Here is a 23,832-nt window from a genome sequence, read left to right as displayed (position 1 = left end):
CTGACTGTCGCAAACAGTTTTTTATTGCTTGCATTAGGATTTACCCTTGGCTAAAGCACACAAGCCATTAACTGTTCACCTGAAATCCTCTCTTTAAAGCCTGGCTGTTTGTGTTGGGGGGTTATTATTACCTTCGGGCTTTTTGTCTGTTTTTAATTTCACTCAAATAAATTGCCTCACCAATCCTAATTCAAACATGGCTTTGATTCAGTTTAGTGACTTCCAATTTAGCAACCATAACCTCTTTTACTATTGTACGTGAAAATAATTACAGGATGATAGGGTATGAGAGCATGCCTGGTCTGCTTTCAGAGGTTGTTTACAAACTCTAACCCCCCACTTCCCTCCCCACCCACAGTTTCCCTCAAACCTACTAGTATGACAGGCCTTTTGTATTGAAATGTTGAGAGCCTTGGAGTATTTTCCTTTTGGTGCTGTTTCTGCATAACTCAGGAGGTGCTTTTTTGGGTGGGGGTGGGCAGGTCGAGGAGTTGTCCAGGGGAAGTACTTTAAGGTATCCTTGGTACCTGTGGAGCTTCTGGAATGTTCTTGTAAAGTGAGCGAGATCCAAAGTGAGGTGCCCACTTCAGGTGTATATTGCTGTCGTTCCCACGTTATATGTTTGCATGAAGCAACATCAAACTGTGAAATTGCACTCAGTCAGCCAGTTTTGCCATGCTGGGATGTCCTTAGCGTTGCTGCCAAAGGTTATTTTGGAGCAAGTGGAACTGCCTGCATGCTTTTATGTTTTATGAATAAAAGTAAGATTTGCATAGCAGCTCATTCCATGTCAACTTCATGCAGTAGATGGCCTATTAATTTTGGATTTTGAAAAGGAGGGCGATGCAGAGAGGTTTTTGTGGACACTGAGCTCAAAAACAGGTGAAACGGGGAAATAAATAATCCCCTTAATCAATCCAGCTCGTGAAAATAGATCAAAATATGACCTTGGGTTCCCTTACCTGCTCATTTATCTCTCAAACAGATGGCTATGCGTTTGTCTCAGAACGACTCAAACTTTCCTGAAAAGGGGGGTTCTCTGAAGACCTTAACTCTAACCCACCTTACTGTAGCTCCCCCCCCCCGCTCCCACCCTGTGGTTCAATGCGGCTCCTAAAATGCAACGTATTTCTGTAATTACTTCTCGGGACTAGTCAGTCTCTATGCACCTCAAGCCGTCGGTCCCCGGCCAGACCAAACGGGCAATTAGTGGGGGTTTTAATCAACATTCCTTACAGTGCAACCGGAGCGGGGGCAGCACTGGACTAACCGTAAATCAAAAACCTGAAGTATCTCGAGTGCTCTGCTTTCACCATTGATTCTGTGGCTGGTTCCCCCTTCAACGAGAGGCCAGGGACGCTGCAGCCCGCTGTTGGCCAGCCTTCAGTTCTCAGTGGGCTCCAGAGTCTGGGTGCTGAAGGGGCAGTTTCATAATCCAGCTTTACAATTCAAGCACAGGGACGTTCTTTGTGTTGCAGATGTTATTTCAGGGGAAGCCTTAAGACGCTAATCTTTTTGTCCATTTGTTCATAAACATGAATAGGACAGGCCTACAGATAGGCCTACATATTATTAAAACTAATTAACCCAGCAGCTTCCACTGGCACTAAGAGTCCTGTGTAGGAGATTATGCTGATTTAAAATGTGGTAGGGTGTTCTTGTATCCTGTAAAAAAAAAAAAAAAAAAAAAAAAAAAATTATTAAAAAAAATAAATTTTCTCAACTATATTTGGTGCATGGCCAGACATTGCCATTCGCTTATAACACTTACTCATATTCAGTACTTACCCAATTTATACATTATTTTCTAAATTAAGAGTGTTTCTTTTCATTCCCTGATTCGCCTGTCAATTTGCCTTCTTGTCCCTGATCTGTTATGCCATGGCGCTTCACTGTCTCCCCACTGCCCCCCAGGCAAGGTCTTTGACGAAGGGAGCCTTAGGCCCAGACAGGGACAGAAATCCAGTCCCCTGCTTAAGGCATAGCGCAGGCCGTATCCACTGTTCTGTTCTTCAGTGATATTGTCATGCTCGGCAGAGCGTTTTTTGTGGTCGCCTCATGATTTTTTATGGTCACATTTCCTAGATGGGCTCTGCTTTTGGCAGTTATTTATATCTCTTTTGAACAACAAGCTTTGAATCTGCTTTTGAATTTGTGGTGTGCTTTTAATTACCAGCTGCTTTTACTTCTTTTTTTTCCCCCAAAAAACTAAATTGCTTCTCTAGAGGCTGATAACACAAGTCAATAGTTCCTTGCAAATAAATTTGCGTGAAGTACCATTAGATGAAAGATCAAGACCAATGATTATTTTTCCTTTTCTGAAGGTGACTGCTAGGTGGTACGTGCTGTCATGGACCTGTAAAATTGATACTGTTGTTCTGCATTGTTTCAAAGCAAAGGAAAAATACCCCTTGTCCCCATCACCCACACCCCTTCCAAAAAAGAACTGCCTCTACCTTTCCCCAGTGCAATGCATTGGAAGGACTTCTGAGCTGTCCCAACACCTCAGATTCAATACCCCTCTTTATCTGCCACACAGAAGGGCTTTGGCTTCCTCTCCAGGGGGACATAATGTGTGTGAATTCTCAGCACTGTGCAATGTGCTCACACACACACACACACTTGCACTCAAATAGGCATGTACATATGTGCACATTTTTTACCTTCATACACATGCATGCGCGCGCACATAGGACACACACTCGCACTCACGCATGCAGAGACATACACACACAAACATCCACACCACTTCGTAACCCCTTTGTGAAGATCAACAAAGACTATGGAAATTGACACAGGTTTTGAGTACAGCTGAGAAACAGGATATCGGATTTGGAGGTTGGCCACTCTGAAAACACTTGCTGAAAATCGACTGCTCTTTGAATGGTGGTTGAAGTCTCTTTATCTGTTGCACCAGCGATTATGATATCACTAGTCTTTCCAGAGGCTAGTTACTGGCCTCCTTTTGCCCAGCGGCTGGCAAGGTCATCTTTCACCCTGCCAACGGCTTCAGGAAGACGTATCGCATCTCAAGCGGACGTCTCGACTTTATTAACGGCCACCCATTGTGTGTTTGGGGGCGGTCAACCTTTTGACCTGTTGCTCTGTGACGCCGGCACACCAAGTTCCTCCTGCCAAGAGTGATTTGTCATGTCGCACCGAATCCTTCTTTGGTTTCTGCTATGAAGCCGCCCTGGCACTGCTTTCTTGGGGTTTTTTTTTTTTCCCCCCCTGTTCTTTTCATCATGCTCCGACACCATTTTTTTCCCACGTTGACATGTACGGTCTGTTCTTGTGCTGTGGGAAATGGGGAGGGGGTGGAGTGTGAATGGTTATTTCAGTGGACACGCGCTAGATCAGATGTTAGTTGGCAACTTTTCTTAATATTTGTCTACCCTACATTTGTGTTTGAAATTATAGTTGTCTATTAATAACTAGGGGACAAAGCAGCCATTATATTCAAAGTCATTATCATAAAATAACACACTTATTACATGGTTATTCATGAAGCGGAGGGTAAAACCATACCAAAAAGCGAAATGGGCAATTTGTGAATGAATAGGTGTTTTTCATTGCACAGTTATGCCTGAATGCAGTAGTTCCCTGCTTAGGCCATATCATCCAGCTGTGGTAATTAGTGACGTAAGTAGACTGAGGTTCATTCCGGTGCTTTAGACTTGTGAAAGGGAAGAAAGGAGGAAGTCTTCTACTTCTGTCCACCTTTCTTCCCTTTCACAAGTCTAAAGCACCGGAATGAACCTCAGTCTACTTACGTCACTAATTACCACAGCTGGATGATATGGCCTAAGCAGGGAACTACTGCATTCAGGCATAACTGTGCAATGAAAAACACCTATTCATTCACAAATTGCCCATTTCGCTTTTTGGTATGGTTTTACCCTCCGCTTCATGAATAACCATGTAATAAGTGTGTTATTTTATGACGCTGACCTTTCTCTCGCTCCTGACATTCACCCTCAAGCTGCTGAACATGATCCCGTCTCCTAGGTTACTGCCATTAGCCGACCTGCCTGTCGTACCCAGGCCATTAAATGTTGAGTCCGAAGACGACGGGGTTCTGTGGTTTGCGGAGGCCTCTGGATCGATGCGGAGGTCTGAAAGTGTTGCCGTCAGTATCCTCTTCTGTTCCGCTCTGAGATGCTATCTCCAAATGAGAGATTTTTCTGCGATGAACTGCCAACGTGGGTATAGTTAGACTGAAGTAAGAGGAGCTCGTTTAAAGAGTGTGACTTTAGGGAGCTGGTTTCTGGCTCTGTTTCTGTCTGAGGATGTGTCCCATCAAGTAGTGTTAACACACTCTCACACACTCACACTCACTTGTGTGCACACACACACACACACTCACTCACACACTCGCGCACACACTCACTCACTCACAGTCATGCATTCAAATGCATGCACTCACTCTCATACACTCAAACAGATGCACACAGACACACACACACACACACTCACACACACACATACTCACACACACATGCACACAATCACACATACACGCATTCTTCCATGCCTCCTTAGTTTAGTGCCCGTTTCCGTTCTGTCCTCTCCCCCAGAAAGGGCGTCCCGGCCCAGCCAGCGGGCTTGTTGTGTGCTGACGGCGGCTGACCAGCCAGGTGACCACGGCAGGATGCGCAGGGCATCCTTTGTTTCAGCGAGCAGGACGCCATTCTCTCACGTCTTCCTCCGGGCTTTGAAGTGTCGCAGAGAGACAGGCGGGGAAAGAGTGCGTACGAGTGTGGTGTGTGTGAGAGTCCGTCCGTGAGAAAATGTGTGAGCGTGAGCGTGAGAGAGAGACAGAGAACTCGCCTCGGGTGGAGGACAAAGTGGGAAGCTTGAGGGAAGTTCTCGTGGCATTGCTCGTGCGTGGCGAGAGAGAAACATCAGCTGTGTGAGAGAGCGGAGCCCATTGGACCACCGTTCATGATGAACATGACCTGCTCCCAAATCACAGTCTCTGACCTGGAATTACAACCATCGAGCACGAAGCTCTTCACGCGTGAACGCGCTGTTTTGCCGTGCTGAGGATCAGAACACGTTTGTAGTCTTGTTGCTGGCGATGGTTACTTCGTGTTGCGTTATTGCCTATTAAAGGTCAACGTGCTTTGCAGTTCAGGAAATGGTTTCTTTTGATCTGGTTCCCTTGCTGTTACTACCTTTTGTAATGCACATATTATATCAGTGTTTGTACAGCTGGCCCCTTTTATTTGTGTCTTGGCTGGTGATCATTACAGTTCCCCTGTGCTTCTGCCGAACTGTAGTGAAGTCAATTACTGCTTCTCATTGTGAACGAACATTGGCATCATTTCTGACATTGTTGTATTTAACAGTGTTGCATTAGCTTCCCGGTGTAAATAAACAATGACCTGTGGGAGAGGGCAAGCATTTAACAGTGAGCACAAAGGGGGGGGGGGGTCAGTTCAGATAATGGACTCTCGTCTACAGCACAAGCCTAGCTTTACGATTTAAAGATTTGCTGTATGTATTTTGCTGAGGTGGGCCTGAGGCTAGCGCTGTCCTGCTGAAATCTGTGGCATTCTTCATTATGTGCGCGGTAATGTACAGTGAGCGAGTCAGTTGTTTGAAAATGAGCCCCCACAGGGTGACGTGAGCTTGGAGCCTAGCGCAGGGGTCTTAATCACCCTCAAGGGGCCTACTTTGAAACAATTGACAAGCTCGCTGTACATTATCCCGCTTACAGCATGGCTGCTTGCCAAAGAATTTAATTATCTGCCCCAAGATCATGTTTAAATTGACTTTATTATGCATACGTGTACACTTCTAGCATTCTGCACAAGGATAGACTAGCAGCTGTTTTTTGTATTCTAGCAACCACAAACAAGATGGCTCACACAAAAAATTAATTTGATGTAACCGTTTGTTGTGAAGTGTCTCGTGTTAAAGGGGGCATTTTCACATTTAAACAGCCAGGTTTAAATTCACCTTTAAGGGTGGGGAGAGGGAGACATGAGTGAAGTAAATTGCAGGGGGCCAGTGTTGTTCTTAGACTTCAGAATGTTTAGTCAAAGTCACGTCCCTGTTTGAGAGGGCTGGCACGTCCAGGAGTTCCGACGGCCTGAATGTGTTTGAAATAAAATATCCTGCATTAAGCCCTGTACGACACTGGACTAGACTCATCTGGCAGCTAATGGGTCGCATTCCAGATTGTCTTAAAATATTTATCAGCCCAAGTTCAAACTGTAAGTCAAGTGAGCCCGTGTGAAAGCAGTGGTTAGTTAACATATTTTTGTTGGTGTTTTAAGTTTAACGCAAAGCAAGCCAGGGTTCCATTTGGAGATAAATATTTTTATGTGACCAGGGAGGTTTGTTGCAATGTCAGTTTGATGTCTATAGACCGATGGACTGTAGTAACACTTCCCACTGTAGGATACCGGTTTCACAAACCTCAAAACGGCCGCATCACGTCCGCTTTTCACCGGCACTGCTGAGATGGAAAGGGACGGTATCGCGCACCGCGCGCCGATTCGCTGCTCAGAATGTCACGAGCGACACGACTGGAAAACAGAACACGAAAATCTGCCTCGCCGTGGGTGCAGCTGGGTGGAATTTCCGTTCCGTGCACTTCCACAAAGGAATCTTGCGGTGTCTGACGCAATCGAGCCACTTGACGGAAGAGCACGTTGTCCGGGCGGCTTGGGGGAGTCGGCCTTCTGCTTCCGTGCGTCAGCTGATCCCTCCTCCAGCTTCACAGCGAGGGACGGAAACGGTTCTAAATAAATAACACGTTGAAATCAGCACAGATTTGCTCGTTGATATTGAATCAAAACTTACAGTAACTCTGTTATTATATTAGCTTAGTGGCCTGTATGGAAAGTCAGCTGTTAACAGCTAGCTACTGTCGCTACATGTGTAGACACAGCTCAGTTTGGCAAACTAGCTCATGTGCCTAAATGCCTGAAGTTCCCAGAGTTGACTGTTGCATTAAAGTAGCCTTATCAAGGCCAATTTCTTTTATTCATTGTGGGCCCATATATTTTGTTATATGGGCCCACAGTGCAGTCTGTTAATATTTGGACAGTACAGGCCTGTCAAAGCATCAGCAGGGAAGATGCCCAGCATCTGGTGATGTCTATGGTTTGCAGACTTCAGGCAGTCATTGCAACTAAGTACTAAATATGACGACTTTATTATGATTAAGTTAATTCGTGAAATTACTTTTGGTCTTCTAAAATGGAGGAACTGTATAACGAGGGCTGTAATTCCTATATGGATCACTCAATATGAATATACGTATATACCCTTAAGGTTAAGGTGCTACCAGTCATCACCTTAACCTCATATTCATTGTTTTGTTTCAAATGCAATACACTGGAACACAGAGCCAAAACAACTGAAGTTATGTCACTGTCCAAATACCTGTGGACTGCACTGTACAGTACCTAAATATTTACTGAAGCAATTAAGGTATAGTCATATCATCGTAATTTCACATTGGATTATTTCATACTCTTATTGCATAGAATATAAACTCCTCCAGTTCTTTATTTATCTCCGTTAGATGCGTGCTCTGGGAGAGTGCACAAGGGTTCCCCCCTTTATTTAGGGCCTTCATGCATAATGGTGCAACCGAAGTTTCCAAATTCAGTCCACAAACCACATAGCTACTATGTTCCTTAAAGTGCAACAGATAGTACGATTGCCTTGTGGTCAACTCTCCAAATGTGCTTTGGTTGGAAAGTTCAGTTAACTGGCAAAACAAATCTAGAGTGCTGTCCAGAGACGGGAACCACCCAGTGAGTGATTGCGGCATAATGTTCAACATACATACAGCATGAAAGCAAAAGTGAGTAATAATTTGTCATAGCTTGAGTGTTTCTCAGAATACAATCAATATGTGGCCATACCTTTTATTGTTCACATACAGTGTATAAATATCTACATGAATAGATATGAATGATAAAATATGCATCTATAATCATTGCTTTTGAATTTGCCCTTTTAAAATCGAAGCCAAGGACATAGTTCAGCTTCAGGAAATTACAAATGAACCATTCCTCCATTATACATCTTGAATGAGAATAGGAAATAACCTAGGAGAAAAAAATTATTATCTGGTAAAAGAAAAATCCTCTCACTGTAAGGTAATCGCTGATCGATCTGACACTCTCTCCTCCCTCTGCTGCTGGGTTCCCAAGCAGGGAAGATTTTCTGCTGTAACCCAGCGGTATTCTGACTCTATCTCCAGGCGCCGCGCGTACGCGCTGCGATTTTCCCCCGCCGTAATTGCAACCCCTGATTAGTAACGACCGGTTCGTTATTCTTAATTAGACACTTGATGTCTAATGAAGGACGACTGGCCTTCTTACGATCACATTTATGTCAGAATTGGATTTGTGAGAACAAATATTCCCCCATTCACTCCCCCCGGCCTCTTCATCAGTCAGCTTAACTGATGCTTTCATTTTCTCTAATGTGATGTATGACAAATGAGACCTTTGAAATGCGGTTGCATTTAAAAAAAAAAGATTTCATTGTAGACTGACGGGTGAAGTTAATGGGGACCACTCCCTTATGTGTGGTCACCTGGTTACAGGAACTGAACAATTTGTGACACAGAAGGACAGAGCAAATGAGCTGAACCTGCATTTTGTTGGTATACGTAAAAAAGAAAAAAATGTTAGAATTTGTCCAAAATGATGCTGAAACTTTTAGAACATTGTAATGATGCTGTTCTTCTGTTTCTTTGTCAGAATGCCAGGGCATAGTGGCCATGTTGAGAGATCATTATACTGTGAGCAGTTCCCTGGTTCTTACCATCTACAGCAGTGGTTTTGAACTTGGACCTGTGGCCAGAATGGCATTGCTTACATGCAATCTCAGGCTCCTCCCCTCTCCTCAAACAACAGGTCCACCCCCTGTGTTCAAACAGCAAGCCCCTCTCCTCTGCTCAAACAACAGGCCCCTCCCCTCTGCTCAAACAACAGGCCCCTCCCCTCTCTTCAAACAGCAGGTCCCTCCCCTCTCCTCAAACAGGCCCCGCCCCCTGCTCAAACAGCAGGCCCCTCCCCTCTACTCAAATAGCAGGCCCCTCCCCTCTCTTCAAACAACAGGCCCCGCCCCCCAGCTCAAACAGCAGGCCCCTCCCCTCTCTTCAAACCGCATGCCCCTCCCCTCTCCTCAAACAGGCCCCTTTCGATGATGCGCTGATGTTTGATTCTGTGCTGGGCTCTGGAATATCAGGTCTTTGGAGCAGGAGCTGGTTTAAAAAGAGGAAGCTGGCAACTTGCAGAGGTCATAATCGAGGCCAGCTGTTTGGCAGCACGCAGTTTCGCAATGTGCCGCCGCCCCCCCACACCCCGTCAGTCATCAATCGTCACTCCCCTTTGGCTGCCCTCTTGGACCCCGGCTGATTAAAAAAGGATTTTCCTGCAATCCCCCCCCCGCCCCCATTTAATCCTCTCCATCCTCCCTAGTCCGGTCGTCTGAAAAACCTTGGTGGAAAAGCCTCTCTGTACGCATATTCCTGAAGGGTCTAATATGCCCTGGCGTCAAAACAGCAAGGAGAGAAATTCTCACGGATCAGACTCACAGGCAGGAATCTGGTCACGGTACTCAAATCATAGTGGGCTCAGGAGTTTGAAAGAACAACACAAGCAGCTTTAATGATGACCTTGCCTCACAAACAAACAAACAAACAAAATCTTTCAGGAAATGTCTTGCCATTTTATGTAATTGTACTTTAATTACTCACAAAGCCAGCAACAGCCTCAATCCTTTATACATCCTGTGCAGTCATATGAGCATTGCTAACCCCTGCCTGTGATAAACTCCAAACTTTCACCTCCAGTAGCAAATGCAGGCAGTAAAATTAATGCCAATACGCTACCAATGGCCATCCGAGATGTTTTTTTTTCTATGATAGTTTTATTCTGCTTGGGGGGTACAATTCATTCTCCATTACTCATTTCTGTAATGTTAATGGGTTGTATCTTTGTTCCTCTTTAAACCTTAAACCCTTCTGCGTATTCCATTCAGTTTTATTTGCATCGTGCTTTTTACAGAGATACCGTCGCAAAGATGCTTTACAGAAAAAGAGGAAGTGAGGGGACAGGGTGGAGGAGGATTTGGCAAAACCAAGCCTTAACCCCCAAAAATCCAGGGAGGTAAAAATTCCCCAGTGGGAAGAGAAAAAAAACTGGAACGGTGGTGAGGGGAAAAAAAAACTTCCTCTTAGGAAGAAATCTTGGGAGGAATTTGGATATAGAGGGGGGGAGCCCATTCTCCGCTGGACAGCCTGGTTTCAATATCAGGGAAACCGGAAAGAGTAGCTGGGCCGATTACAGCCAGGGGTATTGAACTAGCCAGTGAAATACAAAGCCCCGGCAAAGAAACGTGCATTAACATGCAGATCAGGAGGGGCCTCCAGGTTGTGTGGTGACATGGGCTTGAACCAGGAGAGGAAAGCCCTGTGAACTCAGGGTGAGGGAAAGGGGCAGAAACTCCAGAGAATGGAACAGAAATGCAAATGGCGTAGGAAACTAGACATGCCAATTACTGTGTTAAGTATTGCACACGTAGAGGCCTGAGTGTAATATGGGAAGTCTCTGGGTGCTATGCTAAGAATATATTATTCTATATTCAAAGAAAGAGGGGTGTGCATAACCATGAGACTGAACCCTGACCCCGAGCAAAGAACAGAACAGCCAACCAGGCCATCCCCACTCTGGATATTATTAGTGTGGGCCTGAGAGAACAGTACAGCCAACCAGACCATCCCCACTCCGGATATTATTAGTGTGGGCCTGAGAGAACAGAACAGCCATCCAGACCATCCCCACTCCGGATATTATTAGTGTGGGCCTGAGAGAACAGAGTCAGTAGTCACTCCAAAGGTTTCAGTAACTGACAGTGAAGCCATTGATTGTTTAAACAAAAATCATTTCTTTTTTATCAAGGAACACAAAATTATAATGCTAAATATCAAAGAATACTAATATCTGTTTTTATCTGAATTCAATAAAAGGACATTGTGTGTCATGCAGGCCTTTATATTTTTAAGGCCACTTGTTTAATAAGTGGGATAACTTGGGTGTGACTGATATGATATATTTTGAGTAAAACTGTTTGATTCCAATATAGCCACAAATGCATATGTGAAGGAGTCCTCTCCATTTTCAAAGTGAATATTAAACATCTCCTCATGCCATAACTTTGTCACAATGTACAATCGAATGGGAAAGTAATTTTGCCTACTCATGAATAAGCCCAGGGTATGGCCTAGAGGCCTATATGCCATTACCAAGGCAATAGGCTGAGAAATGGAATAACGAGCAGTCTTTACCACATCTGCCTGAGAAGCTCATGACTAACGCTTCAAACTTGGTTTTGGGGTGGAGCAAACATACTGTAGGAATGATAGATTATAGCGCCTTCACCTTCTTATTTACATAAATGAGAATTTTGACTAAATAAGTAACCAGGAAGCGAGGACTCATTTAAAGCAAAATTCTGTAAAAACATAATACATCAAGATGGTAATTTTATAATCGATTTGTTCACAAGAGCTCCTTCAGAGACGAGGTTTTATATTTAGCAATCCAATTTCAGAATTGTATACCTCAGGATAATGAAGCAATGTCTTGGTTTGATCGTAATCTAATTGTAGCGGTGGGATGGTTAATTAGGTTTAAATTAATTTGGAAATTTGGGAACTGACTCAACAGATGTTTGTGTAGAACAGAATGCCAGCGATTTACCTAATCTGTTATAGCTCTTGTTGCTTCTCTGAAAAAGGTAGGGAGGACCAGAGCATGGTATTGGCAGGGACAGGGCCATCTTGTTCACATGCTCAGAATTACTCTTCGTCATCTCTGACAGCCTCAATCTTGTTGTTGTTTAGGCAAATGTGCTGTATAAAAAATGTGGTGTATAAACTAAATTAAGCCTTCATTGCTGCTCCTAGTTCAACTACTGTTGAATACTAATATATTTTTTAGTGCATCTGTGAACCTATTTTTGAGTCCTTCAAAACTTCATATATATGGACTGTCCTGAATTTAAATATGGGACACAAACCAAGATAAATCGATGTTTTCCCATGATATTAAAGTTAATCCAAAGAACATGCATATAAACAACTTCAAAGTTGGATCGGGGCAATTATGTGGTTCTCTTGAGATGCTTGGAATAGGGTTAGTCTTTTGTGTTCGGCTGCCAAGATGGAGAAGTAGCTTTGAGCACTCTTTCTGTTGTTCCTTTACTGATGTCGAATTCTGGGCCGTGTGTTTCTGTCTGCGGATACATATGGTTGTATTTGTTTTGAACCGTGCCAGGACTTGTAGGTTGTGTGCATTTTCATTTCACGTCTCGCTGAAGCAGTACCAGCTGGCTCATAATGGAGTTTCTCTCTGGAAGGTTCTCTTCTGTAATCGCGGAGAAGTATTTCAGCTTTTGCACTCTGAGAAGTGGGCTGGCACGGTGAGTTATACATTATTAGTCATCTGTTCCTGGGCAGTTCCCTGTGTCCGTGTGTGTGTGTGTGTGTGTGTGTGTGTGTCTGTGTGCCTGTGTCTGGCTGAGAGCAATTGTGTGTGTGTGTGTGTGTGTGTGTGTCTGACTGGGAGTAATTGTGTGTGTGTGTGTGTGTGTGTGTGTGTGTGCGTGTATGTGTGTGTCTGTGTCTGACTGGGAGTAATTGTGTGTGTGTGTGTGTGTGTGTGTGCGTGTATGTGTGTGTGTCTGACTGGAAGTAATTGTGTGTGCATGTGCGTGTGTCTGTCTGACTGACTGACTGACTGACCGACTGGGAGTGACCGCGTGACTGTTTGTGTGTGTGTGTGTGTGCGCACATGCACGTGAATGTCTGGTGAGTGAAGATACTGCAGCAGCCCTTGGCCCTCAGTAAGAACACATGGAGAGGGCGAAGCTAAGGGGAGGTTTGCCCCTAGACGCAGAGGCCACACCCACAAAATACCATATATGGAGGGAAGCGTGACCACTTAAAGGGAAAGCTCCCAATGTGCGATGGAATGTTGAGCATTCATCCGCTTCACAATAGCAGGAGCAATGTGCTGCCAGTGCTAGGCTCGTCATACGCAGACACTGAAGCAGTGCAGACTGCAGGAGCAGCCCAGACGCCCATGTTTGGCACTGCTCGGCGTCCCCTGTTTGTCTTTTTCACTTTTTCCACATTTGGTGCCAGTGAATGTGGCAGTTTTTTTTTTTTTTTTTTTTTGATGGGTTTGTTTTATTGTGCTGGTCTCTGTGGCTTTATGGTGGTATACTTTTCTTGTGTGCACACCCTCTTCCCCTTGCCCCCCCCCCACCCCCACCCCCACCCCGAAAAAAAAACAAGCACAAACTCCCTTTCTCAGAGCAGCCTGCAGTCTCTTTATTCCATGCTGTGAAAGAAGCCAAACAAATTTTGTTTGCATTTCTTCATTTTGCATATCATCTCCATAGTAATACTGATTTATGAGCAGTTAAAGCACATTTTATAGGTCTCCCTTAGATCTGTCATTCTTATTGTTGTGAAGTTCTATCTTAAGCAGCCCACAAATGACTTTTTGTCTTTTTAATCAGGGTGATAACGGGCATGCACACAACATTCATTCACCAAATGCATGAAAACCTTGCCAAACAACGGGCAGCTCAGCTGCTGTTTCTGTTGAACCAAATTTACCAGGAGGACCGAAGGCGGTCAGCCGATGACTTGTGTTGAACGCGCACGTGGTATCCACCCTGTGGTCAGTCCGCATTCACGCAGTTCCAACCGTCGTCGTTCCAGTCCGACATGGTTCTGTGCGAGAGAGAGAGGAACGGTCTGACCGCATTCGAGCGCTCTCCTCCTGCATCGGCAGAGAGGCGGCGAGATGTTTCCCTCGAACATCCGCTGCGCAGGAAATCAGCTGCCATCCTGCCGCGCCGCTGATGAAGCTCACGCACTCGGGGCGTGGACGTGCTCGTCTGCCAGGGCAGGGCCCTGAAATGTCTATATGTGGACCTGCGGTGTGTCCCCTGCCTTGAAGGGGGTGATATGGGAGAGGAGGGGGAGAGGGATTATAGACTGGGGGTGTCTACATTTGCATCTTCTTTCTCCTGGGGCCTAGTTCATGTGTGTTTCTGCTGCTGCTGCTGCTTTGCAAAACAGGCTGAGCAGGTGGGCGGTGCTTAACTCCTCCACCCCACCCCCCACCCCCATCCCCGAGCCCAGCTTCTTTGCACTGAGCCTGACGGCTCCTCCCACCAATCAGGGCATTCGCAAGGGGCTGGCTGCCCTCTCTCTGGGCCAATTGGAGAGCTTGTTGGCCGGCCCCCCCTCCTCCTTGCATGCTCTGGCTGCTGACAGAGCAGGCTTGCATTCATCAGCTGGTAGGAAATGAGCCGAAAAGCCAAACAGAAGTTGCAGCCGGTGAGAGATAGAGAGAGAGAGAGAGAGAGAGAGAGTGAGAGACTGAGCAAGAGAGACAGAGTGAGACAGAGAGGTGCAGCGAGAGAGAGACAGAGAGAGAGACAGACTGAGCAAGAGAGAGAGAGTGAGACAGAGAGGTGCAGCGAGAGGGAGACAGAGAGAGAGAGAGAGAGTGAGAGCCTTGCAGAGTGAACTGCTTTCATTGTATTCCAAGTTATGGAGGAAGAGAGAGAGAGGAAGGAGGGCTACTGTGTGTATGGGAGTGATTGAGTGTGGGGGAGAGGGAGTGTGCCTGAGGGAGGGAGAGAGTGTGCTGGGAATGCCAGAATAGCAGAAAGGACCACCAGACTGCAAACAGGCCGGCCTTCCCCGGTGCTGCCCTGCAGAGGCTCACTCCGTTTCCCCTCTCCCTCCTTCCAGAGACCGGCTGGTGTGTGCTGAGCCTGCCAGCGCCCTGCTCCATGCCCGCAGGGCACGCCCCCGCGACGCTGCCCCCCCAGCCCCACGCGGACACGGAGAGAGGGCCCGAGCACTTTTCCTGAGGAGGTAGGGTCAGCGCGTCGCCGTGGTCACCAGTGCGTGTGTGCAGTGAAGGGGCTCCCAAAAAAGGCAAAAAGGGCTTGTCCTGTCACAGTATAGAGAGAGATGGGGGCAGACAGAGAGGGAGAGTGAGAGATTTTGGTGTGGGGAGGGGGGGGGCGGGAGGCAAGTGACAGGGTGACAAGGCCTGTAAAGCATATGGAGAAAGAGAAAGAGAGAGAGAGAGGAGAGAGAGACCGAGAAATAAAGAGATAGAGTAGCACTCAGCAACTTTTTCGGTGATCCTGTTCAGCTGCAGTCGGTAGAGCATTTCAGAGCACCTCTATTTCACAGTACAGTGGTCATAAACTAGTCGGTCGTAAACCGTAGACCCCCCACAGACCTCACGTTGGTTGCATTAGTTGCTTTGGACAGGCCGCCGCCAGGTGCTGTGCAGGCTCTGTTACAATGAAGTCAGTGAAGGCCTATTACTCTGGGACCTTTTACCCACAATCCTTTCTAATGACACCAGAGAAAGTGCTTGTGGTCAGCAAGCACCTGTAGCTGCCTGTGTCAAGGAAGGGGGTTAGCCAGGCTCTTGACCCTCCTCAGTAGGCCCTAAACTGAAGACGATCTGCAGCAGATTGGACCTTGCCCCAAAGGCTGCTGGGAAGAGGAAGGGGGAAATGGCTGCTAGAAACCAAAATGGAAAGGAAAAAACTGCCCCCCTCAGCATTTAATTACTGGTGTCAGTAATTCCGCACCCTTCCCACGTTATTCATTCGCTCATTTTGGTTGATTTGCACATTTCTTGGTGCTCTTTATCAATGCATCCTCTGAACGTGGAGTTGACCTATCAGAAAGCCCCAGTCGGGCCTTGGTTGCCCCGAGAGACGTGCGAGTGCAAGAAGCAGATATTGCCTCAGTGTTCCTGACTCAGGATATCAGTCTCCCTCTGTCGTCTTACTTCTGACCTCTCCCTCCACCCACCTCTCACACCAGCACACCAAATTTCCTCACAGGAAGGTTAATGCAGTCGTACAGTCTCAATTTTTCATTTACCAGATATTTTTCTTTGAAAAAATTAACCCCAGGAAAAGCATTTTGTTGGCCGTCGTAGTGGACAATGCATTGTTTTATGTGCTTTGTGTCATACTTCAAAGGCTTTGTAATCATTATAATCATAATAATGAAATTAATAGTTATACTAATACTATAGATAAACATGATTTTTTGACCATCATGATGATAACGTCCATGTAAAAAATAAATAATACATGGATAATAAATGTGCTGCGTATAAGTCTTACTGTTATCTAACTGAACGCTTTGGAATCTTTTGGGTTTATGTTTTTTTCCAGAACATTGAAAGAATATTTTTAAAACTGGTGGCTTTCAAGTTTAAATAATTGTACAAGAAAACATTGTTACTCAAGTACTTTGTTGCTCAAAGTGTCCTTTAAGTGACCCTTCAGAGTCCAGGACAGGAAACAGGAAGTTGGCAGTTTGTGTAACAGTTAGAGGGCCTGTTCTTTTTACCAGTGCAGTCCACCACCTCGGAATGAGAGAAGAGTAACAGCTGACAGGTGTGTTCTGAGCCGCTATCGTCAAAGTGAGCGGAGTATTTACAAGTTCCTTTCCCAGGTTGAGTTATGGAGGAGGTGATTGATACTCCTGGCCATGAATCAAGGCTCACGCTGTGTTCATTGAGCTGTTGCGCCTGGTCGTATTTTTCAGTTTTATCTTTTATTGTTATTTTACAATCTTAACGTTTTAAAAACCCATCTCTTAAAAAATCTAAAACGTTTATTACCCCTTTGTGTGATGCACGAGTCGACGTGGGTTATTACACGGGGCACGTCTGAGCATCAGAGCGAAATTCACAAGTGCATTGTGGGAAAACTCAAGTACAAGAAGGAAACACAAGGTAAATATCACTGATGGGGGTAGTGCAGAAATAAGGAAAGAAATCACTCGGAACCAGGTCAGATGTCTGTAGTTTTTTATTGCGTTCAGCTGGAACCTGCATTGGTTCGGCCATTCTCACTGTGTCCTTATTCTGTGTCCAAAGTATAATATTATGGTCTCGTCATAGATCCTCATAAAGTTTTATGGGCATGTTCACCAGTGTCAGTTGGGAGCTTCACTGCTAAGATCAGCTGATCTGTATATCAACTGCAGGGGCTGGTAAGTAGTTGGCAGTGGACGAACTTACAATTAGATTGCATCCGCGTAACTTAAAGATCAGTTGATTTGCATAGGGGCCTGCACTAAGCCAATGACTGTAAACAAACAGACAGTGTGCCACTGCCAACAGCCCACCCACTTTCGAGCATGCCCAGAACTGACTGTTCTGTGGCCCCTCTCCACCACCCCACCCCACCTTGCCTCATGTGCCTCGCTGTTCAGGCAGCTGCTTGCCATACCGCCCCCAACTCCTGTTTCATCAATTTGCATGTATTTCCTTGTTGACATGACATCGCAGGCCAAATATAGCTCTGAGCTGTGACCTTTCAACTGCAAGCCTCACACTGGGACCACCTTGATCCGGGAGGTGCTGTCGCATAGAAGTGTTACTGTGTAGTACACACACACACACATGCTCCACCTGAATCACAATCACACATCCTGCTCACAGACATCTGACACGTACTCACAGCTCAGATGACAACCTCAAACAAACGAAACACTCACACTTTTCACTGAAATGCCACACATGCATCTTTATTGCACATGCATGTGCACGGGTAGAATGTTTGGTCATACAAGTTCAAAAATGGTCTTATGCGAAACATACTGCAGCTAGGAATTAAATTAAATCTGACATTTTAGGATAAATGCAGAGTCATCACACCACACTGCACGAAAGTATCTTGAGAACAATTTCAGCACAAAGACCACACATGAATGGCATCGAGACCAATAGAAAAAGCACAGCTTCAGTGATACAAGTACAAATAAACGACAGTCAGCATTAAGAATAGCCTTGAAAATAAAGCTGTTAGGGAGTTTTCTGGGAGGGGGGGGGGTTTAATCAAGTAGAAGCTGTGGGAAATTTGGGAACTAGGGGATGATTCATGCATGACTGAAAGGAAGTTTGAAATGCAGGTGCCTTACAACAGGATTTGACAAGAGCCAGGAAACCAGGGTGGTCAGGGTAATGTACATTTGAATTCAAGGGCACCAACTGAAGTTAAATTGACTAAAGTTTGAGCACAGCTGAGGGTGAACAGTGATCATTAAAGAGCATTGCTGAGGGTGAACAGGGAGAGTTGAAGAGCACTGCTGAAGGTGAACAGGGAGAGTTGAAGAGCACTGCTGAGGGTGAACAGTGATCGTTAAAGAGCATTGCTGAGGGTGAACAGGGAGAGTTGAAGAGCACTGCTGAAGGTGAACAGGGAGAGTTGAAGAGCACTGCTGAAGGTGAACAGGGAGAGTTGAAGAGCACTGCTGAGGGTGAACAGGGAGAGTTGAAGAGCACTGCTGAGGGTGAACAGTGAGAGTTGAAGAGCACTGCTGAAGGTGAACAGGGAGAGTTGAAGAGCACTGCTGAAGGTGAACAGGGAGAGTTGAAGAGCACTGCTAAGGGTGAACAGTGATTGTTAAAGAGCACTGCTACGGATGACCAGTTGCCATACTGCACTCAGCACAGAGGCCAGAGAGCCAGCTTTGTCTGGTCGGAGTGTGCTGCTGCGTGTGTCTGGGGCTGGATGTTGGCCTGATAGAGCAGTGGGTATCTGTAGTATGTGTGTCTGTTTCACCAGCCCGTGTGTATATGTCTTTTTATTTTGAGTACATGTCTGTAAATACCCATCGGTCCCGGTAACTGTATGTGCACATGCATTTGTGTTTGCACATCCATGTGAATGTGAGTGTTTGTGTGTGTGTGTCTGTGCATGTGTATGTGTATGTGCACTGTGAGATACATGCGCGTTTCACACGGTGTCTGTCGCTTTTGTGACGTCGTGTTTGCGCTGCGCATTGATAGTCTTTGCGTGGGTCATTGTGCGTGTGTCTGTTTGTGTGCTGTGAGTGAGCGTGTCTGTGCGCGTGAGCATTCACGTGCGTGACCGTGTTGGGCATTGTGGACGGCGGGCACGTCAGACTGAATTACAGGTGTTGAATTTCGATTAATCAGCATCACTTGCTCTTCCTGTCACTCTCCCTAGTGCCGGTCCGGTTCCTCCACCCCGTCACTCCATCACTAAAGTCCTCGCCCCTGGGAAAAATACAGGGACGGTGGGGCGAGTTTTTTTTTGACGCGCATCCCTCTCAGTGGGTCCAGTTGACTCCATAGGAGCTTCCTGCTCTGTCAGCCACCCCCCCCAAACCCCCCCCCCCCATCCGAGCGTGCGCGGGTCCTCCATGGTGTGGGCTGATGCGTTTCACTGCGCTGCTGCTTTTACAGGCGGTTATTTACGGTACAGTAGGCCCAGCGCTAACGGGGAATCCTGACCCTTCTCTCTCTCTCTCTCTCTCTATCTCAGCTGCTCTTTCCTTCTACTGGCCAGGGGATAAGAGGACAGATGGATGGGGCTTCATGCTGTGCCCCCCCCCCCCCCCCCCCCCCCATATATGAGGGGACAGATCCCCCCCATCTGATAGCTTCCTGCGCTACTGCGATTTTATAAATAACACCCTCAGTCCTGGTGCGCTATGACTCTCTTTGGGGGAGTGCAAATGTGCTTGCAGTATGTGTTTGTGACTGGAGGACAGTGCTTTCTGTCAGTGTGTGTGTGTCAGTGTCAGTGTGTGTGTATGTGTGTGTGTGGGGGGGGGGGGGGGGGGGGGGAGGAGTCATTGCAGATTCCTCCAGCTCTTGTGTGTCCTGTGTATAAATGGTAGTGGTGGGGGCTGCTGTTGTTACTGGAACACGTGTACCACAGTCGAGTGCTTATCAATGGGGGCTGAGCATTTTCTCTCTGTGTTTCTGAGCAAATGCACATTTCTATGTTTTCTCACTTGTGATAATTGCAGCCTGTCAAGGGACCAGTGGATAACTGCCAAGTGTCCATACATGTGCACAGTCACACATGCACAGAGAATAGGAATGATGGCACACACACATGCACACACACACAGACACACACACACACACACACACATGCACACACGCGCTCACACACACACACACACACACACACTCCCTCCACAGCAGTGCTGTAGCAGGGTCACAGCTGTGTCTTATATATTATAGCCAGGCTGCAGATGCTGTCCCTGCAGACATGCCTTTTTTCCCATGCATCCCAATTATTTCCCAGCCACCCCTGCTTCCGGAATCCTGAACTGGAATGTTTCAGCAGTAGGGTGACCTGAACTTTGAGCTGGGTCAGGTAGCATCGACTTATGAAACTTCTGTCTCCCATCAGTTCCATGTTCCACCACAGATTCTATAGATGAACCAGATGATAAACTCCTACTTTCCTTCCATCGTGTCTGCTTCTGAGCTATAAGAGGTTCCATCTGGTTTGCAGTTGAGTATAACCAGACAGACCGAAAGTCCAACCGGAGGCTCCTGTAGTTAAGAAGCGGAGAGAGGATGGAGGGGGACACAGGTGCTGTGTAGAATCTGCTGTGACTGACCGATTGTTTCTCCCCCCCCCCCCCCCCCCCCCCCCCCCCCCCCCCACGCCCCCCCAGAGGTTTTACGCTGGAATGCCTGTGACAGAATGAAGCCGCTGAGTCGTGAGCCACACCCGTACGCCTGGAGGGGGCGTGTCCAGATGCTGCGCGTTTCTCGGAGAGCACCGTCCTGTTTCTTAGCCCCGCCTCCCAGCACCCTCCCGCCCCACTGACGTTCAGCCCTCAGTGAGTAGCCCGCTTCCCCATTGGTGCAACTTGGTCCAAACCGACACTCAGGCCTGTATTCAGTGAACATTTGGCCTTAAAGTAGGCTTAAGCAAACGCGGTCACAGTGACTGAAACAAATTCAGCTTGACCAGTTTGTTTTAGTGATTAATTTATTCACCAAATTGTGCCAGTGATGGACAAAACATTTTTTTGCTATTAATTGGTAGTCAAAAGACAAGTGTTGGTTGAATCCCAGCCTCAGCCCTGGCTGCTCATTATGAATTCAGCGCTTCTTAAAATAGCATCAAGCCCTGGGTGCTTGTAATTAATTTATTACCTGTGTTCAGGATCAGTTCCATTTTAAGTCAGTGAATTCAGGAAATGAATTGAAATTCAGACCATGAATTGGCAAAATCCTCATAGGCCATTAAAGGTCTTTTTCAACTGATGGTTTGAGTTTCAGTTCATTTTCTAAACTGTCTGAAAATGAATCTGACAGTTAACCACTGACTAAAATAACCTGTTTAGGTCTGGCTGCTCATGTGAATTTCAGCACGAAATGTCCACTGTACCAAGAAAATACAGTGCTGTTTCTGTCTCTCTCTCTCCCTTTCTCCCCCTCTTCCTGTCATGATTCCTCTTGATCTCTCTTCCTTTCTTCTCTTACTTTTGCCCCATATATCTTCTTTCTGTCTTGTCTTCCTTCTCTCTCTTTCTCTCTCTCCCCCCTGCCAGGTGGTGCCCTGCCCTGTGCAGGCCTTGGTAACAGGCCTGTGTGGGTATGGTGTTGGCGGATTTGGTGGGCAGCTGTGGGGATGGATGGGCACCTGAGGTAGAGAAGGGGGGGCAGAATTCTAGCATGGTGAGCGTACCCAGGTGAGTGGGGGGGGCAGGGGGGGGCAGTCACACGACCGCCTGAACTGAACTGTCATAGGACACCTTCAGTCCACTTTGCTTTGCCATTTACTTAGCCAACAACCATTACATTTGTAGGAAAATTTCAGTATATCAACGCCAAAATATATTTCATTTTTTAATCTAGTATCATGCCATTAAATAAATGTTACCATTTAACAACCTCATGTCACAGATCTTTTTATGGATAGAAATGTAATAAGGAAGTTATGTAGTATATGAGTTATCACATTAAGACATTCATTTAGCACATTACCACATGCCATAAATGCCACCCTTTGGGAAGAATAAAACATATGTCTATCTCCGGTTGTAAAATTTGGGTTGTAAAATTGTTTTTGCTTCTCTGCAGGTGTGTCAATGAAGAAACGTCTCCCCGATTTGTTGACATGAAAGTTGACTCTTTCTGGAACGTGCTGCCTGTGGCCAGGGGTAGCTCCCGTGTTTGTTTGCACTTTAAATTTCTTGTTTGACTTGACCTGGTAGCACACAGAACAAAAAAAAACGCCCTTGTGCAGTCAACTGGAAGTGGACGGGAAAATGCGACACATCCATGTGGAAATCGCGCGCAAGGAGGCCCCCGTGGAGCTTCCGGACCATGGCGGGGACCTCCCGCCCCCCAGCGCCCAGACGGGTGCGAGGCCAGGCCTCCTCAGACCCTATGGCCAGGAGGAGATCAGGCTGCAGAAGGTCTATCAGCTGTCCATCTTCTCCCAGCTGGGGGGGTTGACCGAGACTTTGGGCGGGCAGAGATTGGCGCGGCCTGGATTGAAGAGGGCCCTGGAGGACTGGTCATCGGGCGCCAAACGCCCCCATCTGGGGGGGGACCCCAGGCAGGCCCCCCCGGAGGTCCCGGTTGAGGGCGGCTCCGAGCAGATCTTCTCGGATAGTGGCCCTCGTGCAGTCGGGCATGGGGGGGGCATGCCTGATCAGGACCCCAGCTGCCAGGTGGCTGCCGTCCCCCTTCCCCTCGCCCGACACCCCTCCCAGCACAACAGGCCAATCCCCGGCCCTGAGGCCCCCCTCTCCCCCAAACCCCAGCCCCAGGACTCCACCCCAGTCTGGAACCCCACCCCCTCAGCAACCCTCCCGAGGACTGAGCCACTATCAGCAAACGGTGCTTCGGACTGCACCCCAGCCAAACGGGCCAGGGACCACTTTACCAACGGAGGCGGGCCAGATCCACAGGCCATTGAACCAACACTGTGTGACCTCGAGGCGTCGGGGGACACTGATTGGCCCGTCCAGGAAAGGGGTGGAGAGACAGCGAGGAGCAGCAAATCATCTCCTCCGGAGGCCGGCCATCCGCAGACCACATCCACGAATGGCCTGGCCTCTCCGGAGAAGACCCCTGCTGTGTCCCGGGACGTGACCTCAGGGCCCTCCTCGGGCCCCTGTCCCGCCAAGCGGAGGCTGCTGTCCTCCAGCGACGCGGGGGAGTCCTGCTCGGAGGACGAGGGGCCCTCCACCTCCAAGAGGAGCCGGCTGGCGCTGCTGGCCCCCGGCCTGGGGCTCGGAGCCTGCCGCAGCACGGACGCCAAGGGCGCCCCCTTCTGGAACCACCTCCTCCCCTCTGCCCGGGAGCGGCCCAAGGTGAGACCCTGGTAATGCCTCGAGCTCATTGGCTGCTCATCCCAGATCAGTGACCCATACGTGCGCTTTACAGCCCTGCTCAGGGAGTAGCCCTCTAAGTAAGACACTTTTTCTCAATAGTGTGTCTGTGAAGCATAATATGAAGAAAATACTGTGTACTTAAAGTTTCCTTAGCATTTGGTCAAAATTTTCTAAATCATGGGTTAAACAAAATCATTTTTTAAAATCAGTTGTATAAAGTGTTTGGAATGGGACGTATGATGAATAATTATTTGAGCAACTAACTGGCGTGGTGAAGAAATACATTTACAAGTCTCTTTTATTGGCACAAGGAAGCCTTTAGTGACACAGTTCTGCGTAAAGAAAATGCCTCAAGTTTGGACAGCTTTCAGTTAACAGCTGAGACATAATTTGTTTCTTCAACTGAAAAAAACGGCACATTACAGGGACCAGCCCTTTGAATCTCTCACAGAAGGTATGCCTTTCATCGGACTATGTTGAGTGTGAAGGTTCCGGGCGTTTCTTTGGTTACGTGAATTGAAATCTTTTGTTCTCAACCTTGTTGTGGGACCGAACTGTTTTTTGGCAGAAGGTTTTTATCTCAAGTACTCCTTTATGACATC

The 23,832-nt window shown here is 47.1% G+C and overlaps 1 protein-coding gene across 5 annotated transcripts in view; it reads left to right on the top strand.

Annotated features, from left to right (window-relative positions):
* LOC118212968 (protein FAM214B) overlaps positions 1–23,832 on the top strand; it is a 34,573-nt gene that overhangs the window by 3,770 nt on the left and 6,971 nt on the right. For 2 of the 5 annotated variants that reach the window (XM_035391540.1, XM_035391542.1), the window contains exons 2-5: positions 14,813–14,938; positions 20,552–20,719; positions 21,437–21,577; positions 21,969–23,209. In XM_035391540.1, the coding sequence (XP_035247431.1) occupies positions 22,157–23,209 (1,053 nt within the window). In that variant the 5' untranslated portion in view covers positions 14,813–14,938; positions 20,552–20,719; positions 21,437–21,577; positions 21,969–22,156. Of the gene's footprint in view, positions 1–14,315; positions 14,393–14,812; positions 14,939–20,551; positions 20,720–21,436; positions 21,578–21,968; positions 23,210–23,832 lie in introns of those variants that run through there. The other 3 variants (XM_035391541.1, XM_035391544.1, XM_035391543.1) reach the window with 3 other exon arrangements.

Source organism: Anguilla anguilla, chromosome 14, assembly GCF_013347855.1.
Source record: "Anguilla anguilla isolate fAngAng1 chromosome 14, fAngAng1.pri, whole genome shotgun sequence".
Lineage (NCBI taxonomy): Eukaryota > Metazoa > Chordata > Actinopteri > Anguilliformes > Anguillidae > Anguilla > Anguilla anguilla.
Note: the sequence above shows the minus strand (reverse complement) of the source record. Positions and strands in the feature narration are given on the sequence as shown.